This window comes from Bos taurus, chromosome 16 (assembly GCF_002263795.3).
Source record: "Bos taurus isolate L1 Dominette 01449 registration number 42190680 breed Hereford chromosome 16, ARS-UCD2.0, whole genome shotgun sequence".
NCBI classification, from domain to species: domain Eukaryota; kingdom Metazoa; phylum Chordata; class Mammalia; order Artiodactyla; family Bovidae; genus Bos; species Bos taurus.
Genome location: NC_037343.1, coordinates 5,643,631 through 5,667,118, shown reverse-complemented (window position 1 = coordinate 5,667,118; position 23,488 = coordinate 5,643,631). Strand labels below are relative to the sequence as shown.

General features: G+C 37.6%; 1 protein-coding gene across 4 annotated transcripts in view; it reads left to right on the top strand.

Annotated features, from left to right (window-relative positions):
* LOC100336868 (complement factor H) overlaps positions 1 to 23,488 on the top strand; it is an 80,724-nt gene that overhangs the window by 56,778 nt on the left and 458 nt on the right. For 2 of the 4 annotated variants that reach the window (XM_005216730.5, XM_015475029.3), the window contains 2 exons: positions 8,018 to 8,200; positions 8,627 to 9,035. The exons of 1 other annotated variant lie outside the window; for it this stretch is intronic. In XM_005216730.5, coding sequence (XP_005216787.2) covers positions 8,018 to 8,200; positions 8,627 to 8,823 — 380 coding nt within the window. In that variant the 3' untranslated portion in view covers positions 8,824 to 9,035. Of the gene's footprint in view, positions 1 to 8,017; positions 8,201 to 8,626; positions 11,595 to 23,488 lie in introns of those variants that run through there. One more of the 4 variants, XM_002693875.7, reaches the window with a different exon arrangement.

Below are 23,488 nucleotides of genomic sequence, written 5' to 3'. Positions count from 1 at the left end.
CTAGAAGGGCAACGCCAAAGAATGTTCGTACTACCACAACACAATTGAGCTCATTTCACATGCTAGCAAGGTAATACTCAAAATATTCAAGCTAAATTTCAACAACTTGTGAATTGAGAACTTCGAGATGTACAAGCTAAATTTAGAAAGACAGCAGAGCTAGAAATTAAATTGACAACATCCGTTGGATCATAGAAAATGCAAAGGAATTGAAGAAACACTGCTTCATTGACTACACTAAAGTCTTTGACTGTGTGGATCACAACAAACTGTGGAAAATTCTTACAGAGATGAGAATACTTGACCACCTTACCTGCCTCCTGAGAAACCTGTATGCATGTCAAGAAGCAACAGTTAGAACCGGAATGGAACAACAAACTGGTTCAAAATTTGGAAAGGAGTATGTCAAGGCTATATTGTCACCTGCTACTTTAACTTCACACAAGACACCAGGCTGGAAGAAGCACAAGCTGGAATCAAGATTGCCAGGAAAAATACCAATAACCTCAGATACACAGATGACATCACACTAATGGCAGAAAGCAAAGAGGAACTAAAGAGCCTCTTGATAATGCTGAAAGAGGAGATTGAAAAAGCTAGCTTAAAACCGCATTCAAAAAATGAAGATCATGGTATTGGGTTCCATCACTATATGTCAAAAATGGGTGGAAATAGAAACAGTGACTTCATTCTTTTCAGCTTCACAATCACTGTGGATGCTGACTGCAGCCGTGAAATTAAAAGACTTCTTGGAAGAAAAGCTATGAAAACCTTGACAGCATGGTAAGAAGCAGAGACATCGCTTTACCAACAAAGGTTCATATTGTCAAAGTTATGGTTTTTCAAGCAGTAATGTATGGATGTGAATGTTTGAGCACAAAGAAGGCTGAGTACCAAAGAATTGATTTTTTGATCTGTGGTGCTGGAGAAGACTCTTGAGTCCCTTAGACTGCAAGGAGATCAAACCAGTCAATCCTGAAAGAAATCAGTCCTGAATATTCATTGGAAGGACTGATGCTGAAGCTGAAGCTCCAGTATTTTGGCCACCTAATGAGAAGAGCTGACTCATTGGAAAAGAACCTGATATTGGAAAAGATTAAGTACAGAAAGAGAAGGGACATCAGCGATGAGATGGTAGGAAGGCATGATCGACAGAATGGACATGACTGTGAGCAAACTCCGGGAATTAATGAAGGACCAGGAAGCCGGTCTTTCTACAATCCATGGGGTTGCAAAGAGTCAGAAACACTTAAGCAACTGAACAACACAACAGGAACTGATTATGATGTATCTTGACATTAACTTCTTTGGCTCCATCCCATTTGGAATTCACTGAGCAGTTTTAGCATGTAGTTGCTGTTTTGGTTACTTGCTAAGTCATATAACTGATTTGAGAAATTATCAGCCATTATTTATTTATTTTTATTTATTTTTAATTTTTTCTAATTTTATTTTATTTTTAAATTTTACATAATTGTATTAGTTTTGCCAAATATCAAAATGAATCCACCACAGGTATACATGTGTTCCCCATCCTGAACCTTCCTCCCTCCTCCCTCCCCATACCATCCCTCTGGGTCGTCCCAGTGCACTAGCCCCAAGCATCCAGTATCGTGCATCGAACCTGGACTGGCAACTCGTTTCTTACATGATATTTTACATGTTTCAATGCCATTCTCCCAAATCTTCCCACCCTCTCCCTCTCCCACAGAGTCCATAAGACTGTTCTATACATCAGTGTCTCTTTTGCTGTCTCCTACACCGGGTTATTGTTACCATCCTTTCTAAATTCCATATATATGCTTTAGTATACTGTATTTATGTTTTTCCTTCTGGCTTACTTCACTCTGTATAATAGGCTCCAGTTTCATCCACCTCATTAGAACTGATTCAAATGTATTCTTTTTAATGGCTGAGTAATACTCCATTGTGTATATGTACCACTGCTTTCTTATCCATTCATCTGCTGATGGACATCTAGGTTGCTTCCATGTCCTGGCTATTATAAACAGTGCTGCGATGAACATTGGGGTACACGTGCCTCTTTCCCTTCTGGTTTCCTCAGTGTGTATGCCCAGCAGTGGGATTGCTGGATCATAAGGCAGTTCTATTTCCAGTGTTTTAAGGAATCTCCACACTGGTCTCCATAGTGGCTGTACTAGTTTGCATTCCCACCAACAGTGTAAGAGGGTTCCCTTTTCTCCACACCCTCTCCAGCATTTATTATTTGTAGACTTTTGGATCGCAGCCATTCTGACTGGTGTGAAATGGTACCTGATAGTGGTTTCGATTTGCATTTCTCTGATAATGAGTGATGTTGAGCATCTTTTCATGTGTTTGTTAGCCATCTGTATGTCTTATTTAAAAAAACATTTTTTAGAGTGTATTTCCTATACAATATAGTGTTAGTTTCACTGTACATCAAAGTGAATCAGCTACACATATACACATATGCCCATTCTTTTGGATTTACTTTCCATTTAGACCATCAGAAAATGAATGCATAGGGACGTCAGCCATTATTTTTTTTCAACTTCATGTTCAACCTTCTTTGCTATCTTACCTTTGAAGCTATGTCCATTCTCTTTCCAGTTTATTTTCAAGGTTAGTTAATATTCAAACTTATTGATCATTCTGCCATCTGCAATATATTGTCAATCCATGTAGTTTTTTAATAATCTATTTTCTAGTTCTACCAATTGGACTAGATTTTTAAAAACTATCATCCAATGATTTCAATATCTGTGTCATCTCAGTGTTGTCTTCTGTTGATTGTTTTTTCTCTTTTGAGGTTTACCTGGTCTTTGGTCTGATAAATGATTTTCAACTGTATTCAGACACTTGAGCTTTTATATCTTGAGACTAAGGATGTTATTGGACTCCTTCATTAATCGGGCTTTCATTACTGCCATGTAGGTTGCAAGTCCAAGGTTCCCACCTGGCCTCCTCTGGCACCAGGAGAAATGGCAGAGGTTTCTTGTTCACTCTTTCAGTTCAGTTCAATTCAGTCACCCAGTCGTGTCTGACTCTTTGCGACCTCACGAATTGCAGCATGCCAGGCCTCCCTGTCCATCACCAATTAGGGGAGTTCACTCAAACTCATGTCCATCGAGTCGGTGATGCCATCCAGCCATCTCATTCTCTGTCGTCCCCTTCTCCTCTTGCGCCTAATCTCTCCCAGCATCAGGGTCTTTTCCAATGAGTCAACTCTTCACATGAGGTGGCCAAAGTATTGGAGTTTCAGCTTCAACATCAGTCCTTCCAATGAACGCCCAGGACTGATCTCCTTTAGGAATGGACTGGTTGGACCTCCTTGCAGTCCAAGGGACTCTCAAGAGTTCGCTCATTATGTGGGTGGAAATGTGAGCTGCTCACTTGGACCCTGTAGATCAAGGCATGGAAAGGATTGGGCTGAGGTTTCTGCCATCATGTGTTTCTAGACTAAAGCATTCCAGTTCAGTCACACAGTCATGTCTGACTCTTTGCAACTCCATGGACTGCAGCACACCAGGATTTCCCATCCATCACCAACTCCCAAAGCTTAACTAACCTCACATCCATCAAGTCAGTGATGCCATCCTACCATCTCATCCTCTGTTATCCCCTTACCCTTCCACCTTCAATTTTCCCAGCATCAGGGTTTTCTCCAAAGAGTCAGTTCTTTTCATCTGCTGGCCAAAGTATTGGAGCTTCGGCTTCATCATCAGTTCTTCCAATAAATATTCAGGACTGATCTCCTTTAGGATTGACTGGTTTGATCTCCTTGCAGTCCAAGGGATTCTCAAGAGTCTTCTCCAAAACCACAATTCAAAAGCATCAATTTTTTGGTGCTCATCTTTCTTTATAGTCCAACTCTCACATCCATACATGATGACTGAAAAAAATCATAGCTTTCACTAGGTGGAATTTGTTGGCAAAGTAATGTCTCTGCTTTTTGATATGCTGTCTAGGTAGGTCATAACATTTTTCTAAGGAGCAAGTGTCTTTTAATTTCATGGCTGCAGTCACCATCTGCAATGATTTTGGAGCCCCAAAATAAAGTCTCTCACAGTTTCCATTGCTTCACCATCTGTTTTCTCTGAAGTGATGGGACCAGATGCCATGACCTTAGTTCTCTGAATGTTGATTTTTAAGCTAACTTTTCCACTCTCCTCTTTCACTTTCACTAAAAGGCTCTTTAGTTCTTCTTCATTTTCTGCCATAAGGGTGGTGTCATCTGCATATTTGAGCTTGTTGATATTTCTCCTGACAATACTGATTCCACCTTGTGCTTCATCCAGCTTGGAATTTTGCATGATGTACTCTGCATAGAAGTTAAGTAAGCAGGTGACAGTATACAGACTTGATGTGCTCCTTTCCTGATTTGGAACCAGTTTTTCTTCCATGTCTGATTCTAACTGTGGCTTCTTGACATGCATACAGATTTCTCAAGAGGCAGGTCAGGTGTTACCATCTATTTAATTTCCACAGTTTGTTGTGATCCACACAGCAAAAGATTTTGGTGTAGTCAATAAAACAGAAGTGGATTTTTTTGTGGAACTCTCTTGCTTTTATGATGATCCAACGGATGTTTGCAATTTGATCTCTGGTTTCTCTGCCTTTTCTGAATCCAGTTTGAGCACAAGAATTTCATGGGTCACGTGCTGTTGAAGCCTAGCTTGGAGAAGTTTGAGCATTACTTTACTAGTGTGTGAGATGAATGCAATTGTACGGTAGTTGGAACATTCTTTGGGATTGCCTTTCTTTGGGATTGGAATGAACATTGACATTTTTCAGACCTTTGTTCACTGCTGAATTTGCTGGCATATTGAGTGCAGCACTTAAAGAGCATCATCTTTAGGATTTGAAATAGCTCAACTGGAATACCATCACATCCACTAGCTTTGTTCACAGTGATGCTTCTTAAGGCCTACTTGACTTTGTATTTTAGGATGTCTGGCTCTAGGTGAGTGATCACACCTTTGTGGTTATCTGGGTCATGAAGATCTTTTTTATATAGTTCTGTGTATTCTTGCCACCTCTTCTTAATATCTTCTACTTCTGTTAGGTCCATACCATTTTTGTCCTTTATAGTGCCCATCGTTGCATGAAATGCCCTTGGTATCTGTAATTTTCTTGAAGAGATCTCCAGTCTTTCCCATTCTATTGTTTTCCCCTATTTCTTTGCACTGATCACTGAGGAAGGCTTTCTTATCTCTCCTTGCTATTCTTTGGAACACTGCATTCAAATCATTTTATCTTTCCTTTTCTCCTTTGCCTTTAGCATCTCTTCTTTTCTCAGCTATTTGTAAGGCCTCTTGAGGCAACCATTTTGCCTTTTTTACGTTTCTTTTTTGGGGGGATGATTTTGATCCCTTCCTCCTGTACAAAGTCAGGAGCAACTGTCCATTGTTGTTCAGGAATTCTGTCTTATCAAATCCCTTGAATCTATTTGTCTCTTCCACTCTAATTGTAAGGGATTTGATTTAGGTCATGCCTGAATGTCTAGTGGTTTTCACATCTTTCTTCAATTTGAGTATGAATTTGGCAACAAGAAGTTCATGATCTGAGCCACAGTCAGGTCCCAGTCTTGTTTTTGCTGACTGTATAGAGCTTCTCCACCTTTGGCTGCAAAGAATATAATCAATCTGATTTTGGTATTGTCCATGTGTAGAGTTTTCCATGGATATTTGGTGATGTCCATGTGTAGAGTTTTCACTTGTGTTGTTGGAAGAGGGTGTTTGCTATGACCAGTGTGTTCTCTTAGCAAAACTCTCCTACTCTTTTCCCTGCTTCATTTTGTATTCTTAACGTCAAAATTGCCTGTTAGTCCAGATATCTTGACCTCCCACTTTTGCATTCCAGTCCAATATAATGAAAATGACATCTTTTTGCTTGTTAGTTCTAGAAGTCCTTGTATGTCTTCAGAAAACCATTCCACTTCAGCTTCTTCAACATTACTGTTCAGGGCATAGACCTGGATTACTGTGCTTGTTAATTGTTTGGCTTGGAAATGAACAGCAATCATTCTGTCATTTTTGAGATTGCATGCAAGCACTGATTTCAGACTGTTTTGTTGACTATCATGGATACTCCATTTCTTCTTAGAGATTCTTGCTCACATTCTACCAGATTCTACCAGATCACTGGTAGATATACCAGTCATCTGAGTCAAAGTCACCCATTCAAGTCCATTTTAGTTTGTTGATTTTTTAAATGCCAATGTTCATTCTTGCCATCTCCTGTTTGACCACTTCCAATTTACCTTGATTCATGGACCTAACATTCCAGGTCCCTATGCAATAGTGCTCCTTACAGCATTAGACTTTACTTCCATCACCAGTCACATCCACAATTGGATGTTGTTTTTGCTTTTTCTTCATCTCTTCATTCTTTCTGGAATTATTTCTCCACTTATCTCCTGCATTTTGGGCACCACCGCACCCGAGGAGTTCATCTTTCAGTGTTCTATCTTTTTGCCTTTTCATGCTGTTCATGGGGATCTCAAGGCAAGAATTCTGAAGTGGTTTGCCATTCCCTTCTCCAGTGGCCCACATTTTGTGAGAATCCTCTGCCATGACACATCCAACTTGAAGGCCCTATACAGCATGGCTTAGAGTTTCATGGAGTTCTACAAGGCTGTTGTCCATGTGATCAGATTGGTTAGTTTTCTGTGACTGTGGTTTTCATTCTGTCTTCCCTCTGATGGATGAGGATAAGAGGTTTATGGAAGCTTCCTTATGAGAGAGACTGTCTCAGGGTGAAACTGGGTCTTGGTCTAATGGAAGGGGCCATGCTCAGTAAATCTTTAGTTCAATTTTCTGTTGATGGATGGGGTCGTGTTCCCTCCCTGTTTTTTGATCTGTGGCCAAACAATGGTGGAGATAAGGAAGATACTGGTGACCTCCTTCAAAAGGTCTTATGCATGCACTGCCACACTCAATGCCCCCAAACCTGCAGCAGGCCACCTCTAACCCATGTCTCTGCTGAAGACTCCTGAACACTGACGGGCAAGTCTAGGTCAGTCTCTTGTAGAGTCCCTGCCTCTTTCTCCTGGGTTCTTTTGTGCACAAGGATTTTTTTATGTCCTCTAAGGGTCTGTTTCTGCAGTCCTGGTTAGGTTCTGGCGGCTCTGTGGTGGAGTTAATTGCAGCCTCCTCCAAGAGGGCTAATGCAATACCCAGGTCTACTGCACCCAGAGCCCCTGCCCCTGTAGCAGTGCACTGCTCACCCATACTTCTGCAGGAGACACTCAGACACAATTCTGGCTTAGTCTCTGTGGGGTCTCTGGGTCCTGGTGCACACAAAAACTTAGTGTGCACACTTCGTGTAGTATTTCTAGACTAATTCAATATTGTGAAAACTATCTTGCTAGGCTACTCTTTTCTGGGCCTTTTCTTAAAAAGATCAACTGCTTCCTGAGACTTTTTTTCTTTCTGAACTTGTATTATTTCTGAGTTGCTGTCTCAGTGGCCCATTCACAGTACATAGAAGGCAAAATGAAAACCCCAAGGACTCTCTTCAGTGTAACTCTTTGAATCCAAAGGCCCCTAAGCAGATTGACTAACTACTTGTTTCACAGTCTCCTGTGTTGGTTTTTATATTATGTTCAGGACCTTCATTTGGCAGAAGGAATACTAACAGATGCTATAAGCAAACATTTTTTTACCTCATCTTGTCCAAAAATGGAAGCCAAAATTTCTTTCACAGACACTGCAACATGTTGTATATCACAGTAGTTTGTTTTTTTTTTTTTTTTAGCTATCCATCTTTCCAGCTTATACTCTGAAAAAAAAAAAAAAAAGTTTGAACATCAGGACACTGCAAAGCAGACATATTTGTTAACGTACTATATGTGCTTCCATGGTGGTAAAATAAGGCCTTAAAATGTGTATTTCTGATGAAAATTCTTTCTATAAATCATTTCTGTCATCAGAAATCTTAAGTTTTGATATGACATATTTGGTTGCATTTTTATTTTATTTGTTTAAAACTGTAGGAGCTGTCTTTGAATAAAGCAAAAGCTATTATTTTTTAGTCTCTCAAGGAAAATGTGGGCCTCCTCCACCAATAGACAATGGAGAAATTACCTCACTCCTGCAATCAGTATATCCTCCAGGAATGATTGTTGAGTACCGGTGTCAGGCCTACTATGAACTTCAGGGAAACAGAAAAGTAGTATGTCGGAATGGAAAGTGGTCACAACCACCAAAATGCTTAGGTACATGCTTTAAACTTCTCGGATCCTGGGATAATTCTTGTACACAGTATAACGTTTAACTGTTTATAATAGAGTTTTTATGGATTAATAACAACCAGTTAATGCTTGAATACCAAAGATTAATATCTGTACATAGAAATATAGTTAGAAAATTTCATGTTCAAGCAGCAATGGCTCCTTTATGAAAGCTCTTCATATGATAACTGACATTATGAATCTTATAACATTTAATGGTTATACTAAACAAAGTATCTCATTCTTATAACATTAACTTTTTAAATATGATGAAACTTACATTATACATTTTCAGTGTATTGGTTTGGAAAAGGTTTGAGGAAGAATTTTTGGACCAAAGTTCTTGAAACCCTGAAAATCTGTGTATTTGCATATTACTCAAAGGTTTGTGTTTATTTTCTTTAATTTTAGAGGCATGTCTAATTTCAGAAGAAACAATGAGAAAACATCACATAGAGTTAAGATGGAAATACGATAAAAAACTTTACTCTAAAACAGAGGATACTATTGAATTTATGTGTCAATATGGTTATCGTCAACTGACACCAAAACATACATTTCGAACAACTTGTCGGGAAGGAAAGGTGGTGTATCCTCAATGTGGATAAATCCTTGACTAAATGCAGTTATAAAACTGAAATATGTACATGTATTCAGATTTTTCCTTATTAATTCAATTCTGTTTCTTTTATCAAGTATTTTTTAACACCTCTTGAATCATAAATCAGATTGTGTTAAATATTATGGGGACAATGTAATTGAGAGATGGGTCCAATGAATCACTTCTTAAAAGTACCTCATTAAACTTGGCAAATCAAAATGTTATGTGTCCTGTTCATGAAACATTTACAGCAAGAAATTAGATTCAATCACTTTCATGCCTCCTTCTATCCATCAGTTTCCTAACTTTCTTAAAGCTTTCTCCATTACTTCTGAGGGTTTCTGAAACTCTGTTTTAGAAGACATAGGATAAAAGTGTGGAAAGAAATGGAAAACATTCAAAATATTGATAATATCATTTAATAAACCTATAAAAGCAAACTATGTCATACTTATGTCAGGAATTAAATGTATGTAGTTTATCTTACTTTTGCTCATCTATCAATAGATGAATACACCAAAAATGATGAAATACATAATATTTTCAGTTCACTTCAGTCACACAGTCGTGTCCGACTCTTTGCGACCCCATGCACTGCAGCACTCCAGGCCTCCCTGTCCATGCTCCAACTCCCGGAGCTAACTCAAACTCATGTCCATTGAGTCAGTGATGCCATCCAACCATCTCATCCTCTGTCATCCCCTTCTCCTCCCTCCTTCAATCTTACCCTGCATCAGGGTCTTTTCAAAAGAGTCAGCTCTTCACATCAGGTGGCCAATATATTGGAGTTTCAGCTTCAGCATCAGTCCTCCCAACGAACATTCAGGACTGATTTCCTTTAGGCTGGAGTGGTGGATCTCATAATATTTTACAATATGCTTGTCAAAGTACACATAATTCAAATAATGAACAATAAGAATCATATTGTGTAACTACAATAACACGGCATATATGATTAAAACTTCAACATTAAATATATACACACACACAAAGACACTCTGCTTTAAACACTGAATAACGTTTTATAGAAAAATATTGGCAAGAAATATAAGAAACTATTTAGTATAGCTAGAGTTGAATTCACAGATTCAACAGTGTAAAAGGTGTTTCACTTCTTTTTATTTACATGAAATCCTGAATTTTTCTGTCTTCAGTTTATATCAACTTTGAACCTCAAAATATTTTCTAAAATAAACACGCAAAGTGACACAATAGGAGCTTTAGAGACCAATTTGGTAATGAATTCCAGGTCTAGTAACATTTTCCTGATTTTGCTGGTACAGAGCATTTTAGAAACATTCACCAGCAGTCTGAAAGGTGATTTTTATGTTCACACATTTTAAACAGCATATTAAGCTTAAATCAGTTAACTATAAACATTTTAAATTTCTAAATATCATAAAAATGTTATTATTAAAATAGATTCAAACAATCAAGCTACAATATTTAAGGTGATATCTTACTTTGTACTGCATCAAGTTAAGTGACCTTCTTAGTCTAAGAAGCATGGCCATCACCATTGGTGCTAATTGATTTAAATCTGAATTGCTAGTAACAATTGAATTGCTGAAAACAAATTGCTGGTTTTCTCACCCTTAAATGAAATTGTTACAGTTGACAAGTTATCTTTGCTGTAAATATTAACATTTTTGTAGATATTATTTCTCCAAATTTTTCAACTAATCGTTGTAGAATCTATTTGTGACCCAAGGCTGCAAACAGTTATTTCACCGTTGTCTAGAAAATGGTGATTTTTAAAGATCAGTTCTATCATTTTTTCTGCATTTATTGTCATTCTTTGTAAAGATGAGTGTTAATTTACAGACTCTGTTCATAATTAACTTTCACCTAAAAAGTTTTAGCAAATCTTTAAAATAATTTGTTTTTAAATAATTTGGAGTTGACATATAGTTGATTTACAAGTTTCAGTTGTATAACACAGAGATCCACAATTTTTAAAGATTATACTGTATTTAGAGTTATTGTAAAATGTTGATTATGCTTCCTGTGTTGTATGGTATGTCCTTGGAGATTCTTTATTTTATACATAATACCTCTTAATCAAATACACCTATTGTCCTTCCCTGCTTCCTTTTCCCCACTGGCAACCACTTGCTCATTATCTGTATCTGTGAGTCTGTTGCTGTTTTGTTATATTCATTCTTTTTTTTTTAATTTTTTAAAAATATAAATGTATTTATTTTAATTGGAGGCTAATTACTTTACAACATTGTATTGGTTTTGCCATACATCAACATGAATCCGTCACAGGTGTACATGTGTTCCCCATCCTGAACCCCCCTCCCACCTCCCTCCCCATCCCATCCCTCTGGGTCATTCCAGTACACCAGCCTCAAGCATCCTGTATCCTGCATTGAACCTGGACTGGTGGTTCATTTCATATATGGTATTATACATGTTTCAATGCCATTCTTCCAAATCATCCCACCCTCTACCTCTTCCACAGAGTCCAAAAGACTGTTCTATACATCAGTGTCTCTTTTGCTGTCTCATACACAGGGTTATTGTTACCATCTTTCTAAATTCCATATATATGCATTAATATACTCTATTGGTGTTTTTCTTTCTGGCTTACTTCACTCTGTATAATCAGCTCCAGTTTCATCCACCTCACTAGAACTGATTCAAATGTATTATTTTTAATGGCTGAGTAATACTCCATTGTGTATATGTACAACAGCTTTCTTATCCATTCATCTGCTGATGGGCATATAGGTTGCTTCCATGTCTGGCTATTATAAACAGTGCTGTGATGAACATTGAGGTTCACGTGTCTCTTTCAATTAATTTTTTTTTAATTCCACATCTAAGTGATATCATATGGTACTTGTATTTTTCTGTATGACAAATTTCACAAAGAATAATACCTTCCAAGTCCAATCATGTTGTATAAAATGGCAAAAATTCATTCTTTTTTATAGTTATTTAGCCCCTTGTGTAAAACACACACACACACACACACACACACACACACACACATAATTAGTGGTTTTGGTTAAATCTTCTATAAAGATAAGAAAAGCATCATATCTTTTATCAGTGTAATCCTGGTTATTGAAGGTAAGCTAGGGAATAGGAGATTTAAACTTGTTCATAGTCATCCAAATTTATATGCTTATACTGAGTAAGGAGTATTAATTTCCAAGCTGTGATGGGCTTCGACTAAGCATATTTGAAGGTTTGTTTTTAAGGAAGTCTAAAAAGAGCTGTGAAGTCTAACTTATTTTGCATGAATCTGGTGTGCAGGGCTGGGAGGTAAAACAGTGGAATTGTTTTACAAATGCCCCAGTATTTCAGAAGGCCAGTTATAAATACAATTTATTACAGTTTCTTTTAGTCTTTTCTCAATTGTACTAAGACATCTAATATTTTTGGAAAACACAGAGTGAGAAAATATGTATTTATAAATATGTACCTCTAGGAGATGAAGTTAAGTGAAAGCACCATCACTTGAGGTACTAGAGAATAGACTATGGTCTGGCACCATAAATAAGTACTAGAGAGGAAAATCTAGACATATTTTGTAAGTCTGCAGTGTAAAACACCAGGGGAAAAAAGATTACATACAAGGTGCAAATGTGGAAAAAATAATGAAGACTGAGTCTAAGGAAGTAACCTGGACAGCAAGAACCAAATCAATTTTTCAGTTTCAGTGAAAAGTTATGATTTTCTAAGCTAAAAATGAGACAATACATATTATATGTGGATCATTACATGCAAATATGAGAATCTTGAACAAATCTCAGACTTATTTTATATTTTAAAACAAATTTTATAGCAGCATAGTTGATATATAATGTGCAATATATCAGATGCATTGCAAAGTGAATCAGTTAAAGATATTCACTTTTTCTAGTTTTTTTTTTCCCATATAGGTTGTAACAGAGTATGGAGTAGAGTTCCCTGTCTTATATGATACGTCCTTATTAATCATCTATTTTATATATAGTAGTCTGTATATGTCAGACATCATTTTTTTTAATTAAAGAATTATGAGCAAATATTACACAGTCAATTCTCTTGCGGAGAAGTGGCCTTATCCTCATGCTAAGATGCAAATGATAAATTATACAGCCCAAGTCTAATATCAAGAAGGAAATTTAGGTTTACACTAAAGTCTTATGAGACATCAATCTTTTAAATCCATCAAGAATAATTAAGTCTAAGATCTTTTGTTAATTATGAAAATATATAGAATAAAATAAAATTCTTTCAGAATCACTTTAAAAATAATTATTTTAATGGAGTATTTCACAAACATGAAATTAAAAAACAAAACTCAAAATGCAATATTCAAGGGGTTGATAGCAAATTTGTATAAAAAGTTTAGTACTCACGGTTAACAGAAAAACGCTTTGTTCATTTTTAAATGTTGATATTTGGTATTTACAGTTATTCCCGTAAAAATAGATTACTTTTACGTTACATATTATTTTAAGTTAAATGGAAGTAATAAAACAAAGAAGTGTATTTTTGACATCTGAAAAATAAAATCTGATTTTACTCAGGTACTTACATACAATAAGCTCACACTCTTTAAGCACAAAGTTCAAGAAATTTTGACCAATGTATACAGTTGCATAAGAGTCATCTAGTCAAAATATAGACTGCTGTGCATTCAGCCGTGTCTGCCTCTGTGCGACCCTATGGACTGTAGGCTGCCAGGCTCCTGGGTCGATGGGACTCTCCAGGCAAGAATGCTGCAGTGGGTTGCCATTCCCTTCTCCGGGTGATCTTCCCCACCCAGAGATCAAAGCTATGTTCTTATATCTCCTGCATTGGCCGGCAGGTTCTGTACCACTAGCACCATCTGTTCAATAACCCTGAAGAATCTTCTGCAGGCAATCCTCTTCATCAAACCCTAACCTCTGAGAACCATTAATCTGGCTTCTGTGACTGTAGTTTTGTCTTTTCTGAAAAGAACAGCCACAACCTGGGAATAATCTAAGTGTCAGTCAACTGATGGGTGGATAGACCTTTGTTCTTATCAGCCAACTCTGTGAATCATATGCTTCAGTACTAGAAGTAAAACTATTGAGACTTATTCTTCAGTTTCCAATATTAGTATATCACATTTGAAATCTTCAAATGTATAATCTTCAAATATACATTTGAAATCTTCATTAAGTATAAATGTAACCAATTCATGGCCTGAATTCAGGTAACACACAACAGCACAGTAAATATATCAATACACATATAGAGAACTGCAGTTAACTTTTTTTTGAAGAGCTATTAACTTTGGAAAGAAGATGGAGTGAGTCCTCCAGAATCTGCATTTTGAAATCAAACTTTCTAAAGTGACAGAATTTAGGTAGAACCTTTGGATGGTGATTAGGATTAGAGGAGGTCTTTGGCATGGAACACTTATACATGGGATTGGGGCCCCTGGAACACTGACAATAGCACTTACTTCCTTTTGCTTCGATTTGTTCTTCTTTATTCCATGTTCTCTCTGAGAATGAGTACAATATTTTTTGCTTCTTTGTAGCTTCTGGGAGTGGCCATCAGTCCTCGCTGGTTTTTGGCTTGCAGCTGCATTAGTCTAACTACTGCTTCTCTGGCCATAGAATATTTTCTCTAAGTGTCTTTGTCTTTACTTGTATTTTCTTCTTCTTAAAAGACATCAATAATATTTCATTGAAGCCCACCAAAACGATCACATCTTAACCTGATTACATCTGTTAGATACCTAATTCCAAATAAAGTAAGACTTTTAGGTCTTGGCTGCATGGATTCTAAAAACTCTTTTGAGGACACTGTTTGACACATAACAGTGCACATTGCAGCCTCTCAGCTTCCTGTGTTTCCCAAGTGTCAAATATATTCACCAATCCCAACATCTCCCAAAGTTTCACCCTTTTCAGCATCCACTCTAAGGCCCAAATTTTATTAAATGTCTTGTAAATAAGTTATGGATGAGATGCAGTTTCTTGTCCATCCTTAGGCAAAATTCCTATTCACGTGTGACCCTATGAACCAGAAAACACGGAATGTGCTTCCAAAGTACAATGTTAATACATACATAGAATAGACATTACCATTCAAAAATGGAGAAAGAGAAAGAAAAATGAGTCTCAAGTCTTAAACTCAAAGCCCATGAGGAGAAATCTCATTAGATGCCAACTTAGAGAACATTTCTGTATGAGAAAAAAAAAAAAGCCTATTGGGGACATCCACAACTTTTCAACCCACCAGAGAAGTGAGCCTACTTTCTCAGCTGAAAGAAGCCCTGTTATCAGAGCTTTATCTCTGGACACATTCCTCCTTTATGTGTATGATGCCTGTCCTTTTCCGCCCATGCTGAACGCATTTCTGCTAGTATAAAGTTCTCAAAAACCTTGTCAGTCTCTTGTGCTTTAATATATATAAGTTCTCAGCCATGTGGATAAAACACAGATCATCCCTGGATAGCAGCATGTCTATTTCAGTCTTTTGCTGTGCTGTGCTAAGTCGCTTCAGTCCTGTCCGACTCTCTGCGACCCCAGGGACTATAGTCTAACCGGGTCCTCTGTCCAATGGATTCTCTGAGCAACAATACTAGAGTGGGTTGTGATTTCCTTCCCCAGAGAATTTTCTCAAACCAGGAATCAAATGCCCATCTTTTAAGTTTCCTGCATTGTCATGCAGGTTCTTTGCCACTAGCTCCACTGAGAAATTTCAAAGTATATCCCACTGACTACTTAATGATTGATGATTCATTCTTCCGTTTACAACTCACCTCAGGTATTTTATGCAAGCGGCAAGAAGAAATTAGATGAATCTTCCATAATTGGGTTGGCAGTCTCCTGAACTAAATATCCAAGTTCACCTTGGATATTTTGTACGGTGGTTAATTTTGTATCAACTTGGCCGGGTTATAGTACTCAGTAGCTTGGTCAAACCAGTTTGGCTGTTTCTCTGAAGGCATCTTAAAGATATGCTGCTGCTGTTGCTGCTGCTAAGTTGCTTCAGTCATGTCAGACTCTGTGTGACCCCAGAGACAGCAGCCCACCAGGCTCCCCCGTCCCTGGGATTCTCCAGGCAAGAACACTGGAGTGGGTTGCCATTTCCAATTAACATTTAATCACAAACTTTGAATAAAGTAAATTACCTTTCATAACATGGGTATATTTTATCCATTCTGATGGAAGTTTTAAAATAAAATATTGAGCTCCTTCCAGGAAAAAGGAACTCTGCCTCTCAAAGCTTCCAAAGGAAAAACTGCAACACACACCCTTCCTGAATTTTCCAGGCTGCCACCTACACTTCAGGTTTTAGACCTACCAGTCTTCACAATCACATGAGCCAGATCCTTAAAATAAATCTCAAACTGTGTGTGTGTGTGTGTGTGTGTGTGTGTGTGTGTGTGTGTGTGTGGTGGGGAGTTTGGGAACTCTGTATTTTCCACTCACATTTGCTATGAACCTAAACCTGATTTAAAATATAGAGTTCATTTTCTAATGAAGTCATTTGTAGAATTTTGTGTGTGATTTCCTAATCCATTCTCCACTATATTCTTCTTTATTTTAGTGTTAGGAAACCACAGTTTGTATCTGGAGATATGACTTGCTAGTAAGGATAACGTTTCTAGCTTCCCTTGAAGTTTGTATCCCCAGTAATGTTTAGTAGTAAGATAATTGCCTAAGAAGATATAAAATTAAGAAAAACTAAGTTTTAATAACAATCTATACTATATTTCAAGATATTGTATACTTAATATGTGCAATCTTCACAAAGGGCTGTATTACTGGGTATGGTGGTGGTTTAATTGCTAAGTAAATAACTCCAGAAAGAATGAATGGATGGAGCCAAAGCAAAAACAATACCCAACTGTGGATGTGACTGGTGATAGAAGCAAGATCCGATGTTGTAAAGAGCAATATTGCATAGGAACATGGAATGTCAGGTGCATGAATCAAGGCAAATTGGGAGTGGTCAAACAAGAGATGGCAAGAGTGAATGTCGACATTCTAGGAATCAGCGAACTGAAACGAACTGGAATGGGTTAATTTAACTCAGATGACCATTATATCTACTACTGCGGGCAGGAATCCCTCAGAAGAAATGGAGTGGCCATCATGGTCAACAAAAGAGTCCAAAATGCAGTACTTGGATGCAATCTCAAAAACGACAGAATGATCTCTGTTCGTTTCCAAGGCAAACCATTCAATATCACAGTAATTCAAGTCTATACCTAACCAGTAACCCTGAAGAAGCTGAAATTGAACGGTTCTATGAAGACCTACAAGACCTTTTAGAACTAACACCCAAAAAAGATGTCCTTTTCATTATAGGGGACTGGAATGCAAAAGTAGGAAGTCAAGAAACACCTGGAGTAACAGGCAAATTTGGCCTTGGAATACGGAATGAAGCAGGGCAAAGACTAATAGAGTTTTGCCAAGAAAATGCACTGGTCATAACAAACACCCTCTTCCAACAACACAAGAGAAGACTTTACGCATGGACATCACCAGATGGTCAACACCGAAATCAGATTGACCATATTCTCAAAGCCAAAGATGGAGAAGCTCTATAATACATTCAGCAAAAACAAGACCAGGAGATGATTATGGCTCAGACCATGAACTCCTTATTGCCAAATTCAGACTTAAATTGAAGAAAGTAGGGAAAACCACTAGACTATTCAGGTATGATGTAAATCATATCCCTTATGATTATACAGTGGAAGTGAGAAATAGATTTAAGGGCCTAGATCTGATAGATAGCGTGCCTGGTGAACAATGGAATGAGGTTTGTGACATTGTACAGGAGACAGGGATCAAGACCATTCCCATAGAAAAGAAATGCAAAAAAGCAAAATGGCTGTCTGGGGAGGCCTTATAAATAGCTGTGAAAAGAAGAGAAGCCAAAAGCAAAGGAGAAAAGGAAAGATATAAACATCTGAATGCAAAGTTCCGAAGAATAGCAAGAAGAGATAAGAAAGCCTTCCTCAGCAATCAATACAAAGAAATAGAGGAAAACAACAGAATGGGAAAGACTAGAGATCTCTTCAAGAAAATTAGAGATACCAGAGGAACATTTCATGCAAAGATGAGCTCGATAAAGGACAGAAATGGTATGGACCTAACAGAAGCAGAAGATATTAAGAAGAGATGGCAAGAATACACAGAAGAACTGTACAAAAAAGATCTTCACGACCCAGATAATCATGATGGTGTGATCACTGACCTAGAGCCAGACATCCTGGAATGTGAAGTCAAGTGGTCCTTAGAAAGCATCACTACGAACAAAGCTAGTGGAGGTGATGGAATTCCAGTTGAGCCATTTCAAATCCTGAAAGATGATACTGTGAAAGGGTGGCACTCAATGTGCCAGCAAATTTAGAAAATTCAGCTGTGGCCACAGGACTGGAAAAGGTCAGTTTTCATTCCAAGCCCAAAGAAAGTGAAAGTGAAAGTGAATACCACACAGTTGCACTCATCTCACACACTAGTAAAGTAATGCTCAAAATTCTCCAAGCCAGGCTTCAGCAATACAGGAACCGTGAACTTCCAGATGTTTACGCTGGTATTAGAAAAAGCAGAGGAACCAGAGATCAAATGGCCAACACCCGCTGGATCACTGAAAAAGCAAGAGAGTTCCAGAAAAACATCTATTTCTGCTTTATTGACTATGCCAAAGTCTTTGACTGTGTGGATCACAATAAACTGTGGAAAATTCTGAAAGAGATGGGAATACCAGACCACATGATCTGCCTCTTGAGAAATCTGTATGCAGGTCAGGAAGCAACAGTTAGAACTGGACATAGAACAACAGATAGTTTCCAAATAGGAAAAGGAGTATGTCAAGGCTGTATACTGTCACTCTGCTTATTTAACTTTTATGCAGAGTACATCATGATAAACGCTGGGCTGGAAGAAGTGCAAGCTGGAATAAAGATTGCCTGGAGAAATATCAATAACTTCAGATATGCAGATGATACCACCCTTTTGGCAGAAAGTGAAGAGGAACTAAAAATCCTCTTGATGAAAGTGAAAGAGGAGAGTGAAAAAGTTGGCTTAAAGCTCAACATTCCAAAAACTAAGATCATGGCATCTGGTCCCATCACTTCATGGGAAATAGATGGGGAAACAGTGGAAACAGTGTCAGACTTTATTTTGGGGGGGCTCCAAAATCACTGCAGATGGTGATTGCAGCCATGAAATTAAAAGACATTTACTCCTTGGAAGGAAAGTTATGACCTAGATAGCATATTCAAAAGCAGAGACATTACTTTGCCAACAAAGGTTCGTCTAGTCAAGGCTATGGTTTTTCCAGTGGTCATGTATGGATGTGAAAGTTGGACTGTGAAGAAAGCTGAGTGCTGAAGAATTGATGCTTTTGAACTGTGGTTTTGGAGAAGACTCTTGAGAGTCCATTGAACTGCAAGGATCTCCAACAAGTCCATTCCAAAGGAGATCAGTCCTGGGTGTTCTTTGGAAGGAATGGTGCTAAAGCTGAAACTCTTGTGCTGGGAAGGATTGGGGGCAGGAGGAGAAAGGGACGACAGAGGATGAGATGGCTGGATGGCATCACCGACTTCATGGACATGAGTTTGGGTGTATTCTGGGAATTGGTGATGAATAGGGAGGCCTGGTGTGCTGCAATTCATGGGGACACAAAGAGTCGAACACGACTGAGTGACTCAACTGAACTGAACTGATCCTACTCAAATTCTTCAGAAAATTGCAGAGGAAGATATACTCCAAAATTCATTCTGTGAGGTCACCATCATCCTAATTCCAAAACTAGACAACGATGTCACAAAGAAAGAAAACTACAGGCCAATATTGCTGATGAATATAGATGCTAAATTCTTCAACAAAATTCTAGTAAACAGAATCCTGCAACATATTAGAAAAATCATACATCATGACCAAGTGGGTTTTATTCCAGGGTTGCAAGGTTTCTTCAATATTTGTAAATCAGTCAATGTGATACACCACATTAACAAATTAAAATATAAAAACCATATGATTATCTCAATATATGTAAATAAAGCCTTGAAAAAAATTCAAAATCCATTTATGACAAAAACTCTCCAGAAAGCAGGCCTAAAAGGAACATACCTCAACATAATAAAAGCCATATATGATAAGCCCACAGCAAACATTATCTTCAATGGCAAAAAACTGAAAGCATTCCCCATAAGATCAGGAACAAGACAAGGGTGCCCACTCTCACCACTACTATTCAACATAGTTTTGAAAGTTTTAGTGACAGCAATCACAGTAGAAATGGAAATAAAAGGAATCCAGATTGGAAAAGAAGAAGTTAATCTCTCACCGTTTGCAGATGACATGATTCTCTACATAGTAAACCCTAAAGACACCACCAGAAAATTATTGGGGCTAAGAAATTAATACAGTAAAGTTGCAGGATATAAAATTAATACACAGATATCCCTTGCATTCCTATACATTAACAATGAGAAAACAGAAAGAGAAATTAAGGAAACAATCCCATTCACCATTGCGATGAAAAGAATAAAATACTTAAGAGTAAGTCTACCTAAAGAAACAAAATACTTATATATAGAAAGCTATAAAACACTGATGAAAGATATCAAAGATGACACAAATTGATGGAGAAATACACTGTGTTCATGGATCAGAAAAATCAGCACAGTGAAAATGAGTATACTACCCAAAGCAATCTATAGATTCAATATAATCCCTATCAATTTTCACAGAAGTAGAACAAATAATTTAACAACTTGTATGGAAATACAAAAGAATCTCGAATAACCAAAGCAATCTTAAGAAAGAAGAATGGAACTGGAGGAATCAGCACGACTGACTTCAGACTACACTACAAAGCTACAGTCATCAATACGGTATGGTACTGGCACAAGCCAGAAATATAGATCAATGAAATAAAATAGAAAGCCCAGAGATAAATCCACGCACATATGGACACCTTATCTTTGACAAAGGAGACAAAAATATACAATGGATAAAAGACAATTGCTTTAACAAGTAGTGCTGGGAAAACTGGTCAACCACTTGTAAAAGAATGAAACTAGAACACTTTCTAACCATACACAAAAATAAATTCAAAATGGATTAAAGATCTAAATGTAAAACAGAAACTATAAAACTCCTACAGGAAAACTTATGCAATACACTCTCTGACATAAATCACAGCAGATTATCTATAACCCATCTTCAGTAGTAATGGAAATAAAAGCAAAAATAAACAAATGGACCTAATTAAACTTAAAAGCTTTTGTGCATCGAAGGAAACTGTAATAAAGATGAAAAGACAGCCTTCAGAGTATGAGTAAATAATAGCAAATGAAGCAACTGACAAAGAACTAATCTCAAAAATATACAAACAACTCATACAGCTCAATACCAGAAAAATAAATGACCCAATCCAAAAATAGGCCAAAAAATAAACAGACATTTTTTCAAAGAAATGATTCATATAGCTAATAAGCACATGAAAAAATGCTCAACATTACTCATTATCAGAGAGTTGCAAATCAAAACCACAGTGAGGTACCATCTCATGCTGGTCAAAATGACTGTTATCAAAAGTCTACAAACAATAAATGTTGAAGAGGGTGCAGAGAAAAGTGAACCCTCTTACACTGTTGGTTGAAATGCAAACTAGTACAGCCACTATGGAGAACAGTGTGGAGATTTCTTAAAAAACTGAAAATAGATCTGCCATATGACAATGGAATGCCAGCAATCCCACTGCTAGGCATACACACTGAGGAAACCAGAATTGAAAGAGACACATATACCACAATGTTCATCATAGCACTGTTTACAATAGCTAGGACATGAAAGCAACCTAGATGCCCATTGACAGAAGAAAAAAAAAAAGGATAGGAAAGCTGTGGTACGTATACACAAAGGAATATTAGACAGGTATTAAAAAGAAAACATTTGAATCAGTTCTAATGAGGTGGATGAAACTGGAACCTATTACACAGTGACGTAAGTCAGAAAGAAAAACACCAATACAGTATATTAATAAATACATATGGAATTTAGAAAGATGGTCACCACGACCCTATATGTGAGACAGCAAAAGAGACACAGATATAAAGAACAGACTTTTGGACTCTGTGGGAGAAGGCGAGGTGGGGATGATTTGAGAGAATAGCATTGAAACATGTATATTACCATATGTGAAATAGATCACCCCTAAGTTCGATGCATGAAACAGGGCACTCAAAGCTGGTGCACTGGGACAACCCAGAGGGGTGGAATAAGGAGGGAGGTGGAAGTGGGGTTCAGGATTGGGCTATACCCATGGCTGACTCATGTAATGTATGGCAAAAAAAAATATATATATATATTGTAAAGTAGTTAGCCTCCAATTAAAATAAATTAATTAATATTTTAAAGGTTGTTGTTCTGTTGCCAAGTCATGTACAACAATTTGTGACCCCATGGACTGCAACAGGCCAGGCTTCCCTGTCTCTCACCATCTCCCAGAGTTTGCCGAAGTTCATGTCCATTGAATTGGTGATGCCATCCAACCATCTCATCCTCTGTCGCCCTCTTCTCCTTCAAGAGAAAAGGCAGTAGTTACCTACAAGGAGACCCTTACAAGTATAGCAGCTTCTGAAGAATCTTTTTTTTTGGTCACAAGGGACTGGCACAACATATTCAAAGAGATGAAAGTAAAAAAAAAACTTGCAGCCAAGACTACTGTATCCAGGAAAACCATATTGCAACCATAGTGTGATGTCCTTTCACACCTGTCATAATGGCTACCATGAAAAGGACGATATCAAGTGTTGTCAAAGATGTGAAGAAAAGAGAATATTTGTGCACTGTTGGTAGGGTTGTAAACAGGCAGAGTTGCTATGGAAAAGAGGATAGAGTTTCCTTTAAAAAATAAAAATAGAACTACCGTATGATCCAGCAATTCTACTACTGGGTATTTATTCAAAGGAACCAAAAACACTAATCTAAAAAGATACACATACTCCAATGTTCATTGCACCATTGCATACAATAACCAGGATTTGGAAGCAACCTAGAAAGTCCACTGATAGGTAGATAAAGAAGATGTTTTATATATATACATGCAATATGAACTATAACCAAGCCATAAAATATGAAACATTTCCATTTTCAACAACATGGATGTGTCTGCTACTACTAAGTTGCTTCAGTCGTGTCCGACTCTGTGCGACCCCATAGACGGCATCTCATCAGGATCCCCCGTCCCTAGGATTCTCCAGGCAAGAACACTGGAGTGGGTTGCCATTTCCTTCTCCAATGCATGAAAGTGAAAAGTGAAAGGGAAGTTGCTCAGTCGTGTCAGACTCTTCATGACCCCATGGACCACAGCCCACCAGGCTCTTCTGTCCATGGGATTTTCCAGGCAAGAGTACTGGAATGGGGTGCCATTGCCTTCTCTGGTGGATGTGTCTAGGATGTATTATTTTAAGTGAAGTAGGTAAGATAGAAAAAGACGAATGCCACATGATTTCACTTATTTATGGGATCTAAAAATAAAACAAAACCAAAGGAAAACAGGCTCATATGGATACAAAAAATTGAGTTGTTGCAAGAAAAGAGGAGGGGGTTGGCAAGGTAGATACAGGGGATTTAGAAGTAAAAACTCCAGTTAAGTAATAAAGAAGCCAGGGGGATGTAATATACAGCATACAGAATATGGTCAATAATATTGTAATAAAT